Source organism: Stenella coeruleoalba (genome assembly GCF_951394435.1).
Source record: "Stenella coeruleoalba genome assembly, chromosome: 1".
Lineage (NCBI taxonomy): Eukaryota > Metazoa > Chordata > Mammalia > Artiodactyla > Delphinidae > Stenella > Stenella coeruleoalba.
This window is the reverse complement of record NC_137169.1, coordinates 159,308,351-159,312,355: the sequence shown is the minus strand read 5'-3', so window position 1 is coordinate 159,312,355 and position 4,005 is coordinate 159,308,351. Positions and strand designations below refer to the sequence as shown.

The 4,005-nt window shown below is 55.2% G+C and overlaps 1 protein-coding gene across 1 annotated transcript; it reads left to right on the top strand.

Annotated features, from left to right (window-relative positions):
* Window positions 1-1,335: 1,335 nt before the first annotated feature.
* Window positions 1,336-3,804, top strand: MYOG (myogenin). The gene is made up of 3 exons (XM_079931000.1): window positions 1,336-2,146; window positions 2,922-3,003; window positions 3,617-3,804. Exons 1-3 carry the CDS (start codon window positions 1,601-1,603, stop codon window positions 3,736-3,738), a joined length of 750 nt encoding a protein of 249 aa, XP_079787126.1. The 5' UTR covers window positions 1,336-1,600; the 3' UTR covers window positions 3,739-3,804.
* Window positions 3,805-4,005: the final 201 nt, after the last annotated feature.

The following is a 4,005-nucleotide window of genomic DNA, read 5'->3' as shown; positions in this document are numbered from 1 at the left end:
CAAGCTCCATTCAGATCTCACCTTCTCTGTGAAGTCTTCCCTGAGTCCCTAGCACAGTTCCTCTTCTTCTTGTTATCCTTGCCACTGCTTGGAACTTATAACATCAGCCTCACCTGTCTTAGGAAGAGGAATCAGACTTAGTCCAGAGTGTCCTAGGGAAAAAAACTGGGACCACAGGACAGAAGATAGTAGAGGGAGCAGATTGCAGTTCAAAACCCAGAAGGTCTCCCTGCACATCAGTGGAATGGGCTGCCTTGTGAGCACAACAGATGTCGGACAATGGCCACCTGGGAAGGGGATTCGGACATCAGGGGTTGGGTAGAACCAGGTGACCAGCAGGGTCTACTAGATGGTAAGGTCCTCAAGGGTAGAGACCCTGCCTTGAGCATCGCTGTAATCCTTCAGTCCCAAGATTGAGCCTTGTTCACTGCTGATTTCTGAGGCCCCCCTACTATATTGGGACCACTGTCCTCTCAGACCCCAAATCTTCTGCTGAGAGATGGCCGTGGACGAAGAAGCCCGAAGATTAAGTAGTCCCTCCTCCACCTGATATTTGAGATCTGCATGATATATGTAAAGCTGATGGCTCAGAAGGGAAGACCAGAACAACCAAGCCAAGTGGTCAAGGAGAGGGCATATTTAAACTGAGTTTGAAGGTCTCTGCTTTCTCTCCTTTCTACCCCACCCACAGTGAGGAGCCAGGAAAATCCTGGTGTCTAAATGGGGCAGGAAACAGAGCTGAAGAGGTGCCATGGGAGGACAGATAAATGATTCAGAGTGAGAAAGGGAGGAGACAGAGGGCTCAGTAGATCTTGACCTTGCCTCTGTGGGGAAGGTGGAGATGTGTAGACTGCTAAGTTCTAATCTCTGCTCTGACCCCGGCCAGCTGTATTAAAGAGAAAACTTCCACTGACACATACCAAAAAAGAAAAATAAGACCAAAAAATTCCTTTTGCCTCAATTTATCCCCAATCACATGAGACTTAAGTGACATATGATGTCAAGGCTTCTTTGAAAACCCAGAAGTTGAATCCATCTGCCAATCCTTGTTACCTCGGACACTGAGTATCAATACATGCCCCAAATTTAAAGCACTCTCACCCTCTGGGAGGGGAATCTTTCTCAGAGTTTCATCTGACTGATATAGTCTGGGTAAGGTGCTGTGAGGAAGCAGGGGGATGAATAAGTTGACTTCTTAAGGCCCCTTCCAGCCTAAACCTACCCCTTCCTTACTCCTCCCTCCACCCCCATCCCGCCTCTTTGGGACTAGAAGCAGGCAGGCCGCCCAGCTAGGAGTAATTGAAAGGAGCAGATGAGAGGAGAATGTGTGTCCTCCCCCACCTCCCCAGCCCCCATGGAGGCTGTTGAGAAATGAAAACTAGTCAAATTACACCCTATGGCCTCCCTACCCGTGCACAAGAGCCGGATGGGGGTAGGCTGGCTGGGGGCAGGGGTGGGGGCGCACAGGGGGAGAGGGAAGGGGAATCACATCTAATCCACTGTAAACGTCTTGATGTGCAGCAACAGCTTAGAGGGGGCTCAGGTTTCTGTGGCGTTGGCTATATTTATCTCTGGTTCCATGCCAGCGGGGAGGGTTTAAATGGCACCCAGCAGTTGGCGCGAGGGGCTGCAGGAGCTTGGGGGCTGGTGGCAGGAACAAGTCTTTTCTGACCCCATGGAGCTGTATGAGACATCCCCCTACTTCTACCAGGAACCCCACTTCTATGACGGGGAAAACTACCTGCCCGTCCACCTCCAGGGCTTCGAGCCACCGGGCTATGAGCGGACTGAGCTCAGCCTGAGCCCCGAGGCCCGAGTGCCCCTCGAAGACAAGGGGCTAGGGACCCCCGAGCACTGCCCAGGCCAGTGCCTGCCGTGGGCGTGTAAGGTGTGCAAGAGGAAGTCGGTGTCTGTGGACCGGCGGCGGGCGGCCACGCTGAGGGAGAAGCGCAGGCTCAAGAAGGTGAATGAGGCCTTTGAGGCCCTGAAGAGGAGCACCCTGCTCAACCCCAACCAGCGGCTGCCCAAGGTGGAGATCCTGCGCAGTGCCATCCAGTATATCGAGCGCCTGCAGGCCCTGCTCAGCTCCCTCAACCAGGAGGAGCGCGATCTCCGCTACCGAGGCGGGGGCGGACCCCAACCAGGGGTAAGTGGCCACCCCACCCACCTGCCCCAGGGGGGAGGGGGGGCAGCAGGCACCTGGATAACCTTGGAGGACCCCGCGGTGGGGCTCAGTCAGATGGCTAGAGCAGGAGCCAGACAGGGTCTTAGGAGGCTGCAGCATGCCTTCCTTTGTTAGAGCTAGGCTGCCCAGCTGACCTCCTGTGTCTCTGTGTCCTTTCCAGACAAGATAAAGGCAGTGGGGAGAAGAAGCATGTGGAGGGGGGTGGAACGGGACTGACGGAGGGATCCAGGAGCAAGTCCAAAGTCAGCTGGATGAGGGGGAAGACAGGGCCTAAAAGTCAAGGCCAAGTGTACCTGAGAAGACTGCTTTGCCCCTCACCCGACCCCCTCCTGGGTATGGCTGAGCAGAGAGCAAACCCACTCAGTCTCTCTCATGGAACCCCAACAGGCCTGCACAAAAGCGGCCCTGGTTGGGCCAGACATTCTGCCTCCTTCACCCTTATCCCAAGGTCAAGAAAACCACAGACCCCCTTAGGCTGGGTGTCCTATGAGGGCAGAATCACCACGCAGAATGGATGCTAGGAATGGCCCTGAAGCAGGGGCTCTGTGGCCAGAGAAAGGCATGAAGGGAGGTGATTTTGAAGATTCTGGAACAGGGGGTGGGCCAGGCTGGAGGGCTGCAGCTTGTGGCCCACCCTCCAACCCCACCACAGGTACTTCTGCCCATTGGGACTGGACGAAGAGACACCACCAGGAATGGCAGTGCCCTGACCTTGGGCCTTTGCCCTGTCTTGCAGGTGCCCAGTGAATGCAGCTCCCATAGTGCCTCCTGCAGTCCAGAGTGGGGCAGTGCACTGGAGTTTGGTCCCAACCCAGGGGGTAAGTGAGACCAGGACCCTGGTTACTTTGACTCAAACCCCACAGGCTATCTCTAAGCCCAGTTCTCCCCTCTTATCTTACTCCCTGCTCTAGTCCTCGTCCCTTGGCCTCTCTAGGGACCTTTTGAACCCAGGGCCCCAAATGGTGGGCTAGAAGGCCATGTGTCTCCATGAAGCCTTGACCAGCTAAGGAGTTGTCTAGGCCTCCTGCAACTCCCCAGTTGGTGCCTGGTAGATGACCTTCCCCACGGAGAGGACAATGTCCCTGCCCCAAGGGTCCCTGGGAATTGCTGAGTCAGTGCTGCAAAACTGGGCCAGCAAAGGGCAGTTCTAGTCTCCCAGGATACACCATTCTGGCTCCACTTCAGAATAACTGCTTCCGAATTCTAACCCCACCAGGGGATATCAGAGAGGACACACTGACGTTCACACACACATCTGCACACACATGTGCACATAGCACTAGGAAAGGCATGGGCTGGGGAGTAGGACCCTGAGCTTTTCTCACCCATCTTTCCGGGAAAACCTGTGCCACTCCAAAGGGCTCAGCCCCTGTCTTGGGTCTTAACACACTTTTATCACCCAGGTAACATCTTCCTACCTTCTCCTTACAGATCATCTGCTCACAGCTGACCCTACGGATGTCCACAATCTGCACTCCCTCACCTCCATCGTGGACAGCATCACCGTGGAGGATGTCGCCGTGGCCTTCCCAGATGAAACCATGCCCAACTGAGATTGTCTGCCAAAATGGGCAACCATGAGAGCCCCCCAAGCTGGCCACAGATGCCACCACTTCTGCAGTAGGGCTCTCCTAAGCCAGGCTGTCCTGATGCCAGGAAGCCAGCCTTGGGGCTGCCAAATGCCAGACTATCGCCCTCCTCATCCATGTAGGTTAACCCACCACCCAGAGAGGGAATGGATGCTCTCATTTAGCTAACTCCTTAGAGCAGAGAGCAGTTCTGTTTCCAGGGAAATAAAGCAGGGGACCGGAGTGCCCCCT

Excerpts from the sequence above, each read along its gene's own strand:
- MYOG (XM_079931000.1), top strand. The coding sequence starts at position 1,601 with ATGGCACCCAGCAGTTGGCGCGAGGGGCTGCAGGAGCTTGGGGGCTGG. Across the intron at positions 2,147-2,921 it reads GGGGCGGACCCCAACCAGGG|GTGCCCAGTGAATGCAGCTC; the intron begins GTAAGTGGCCAC and ends CCTGTCTTGCAG. Across the intron at positions 3,004-3,616 it reads GTTTGGTCCCAACCCAGGGG|ATCATCTGCTCACAGCTGAC; the intron begins GTAAGTGAGACC and ends TTCTCCTTACAG.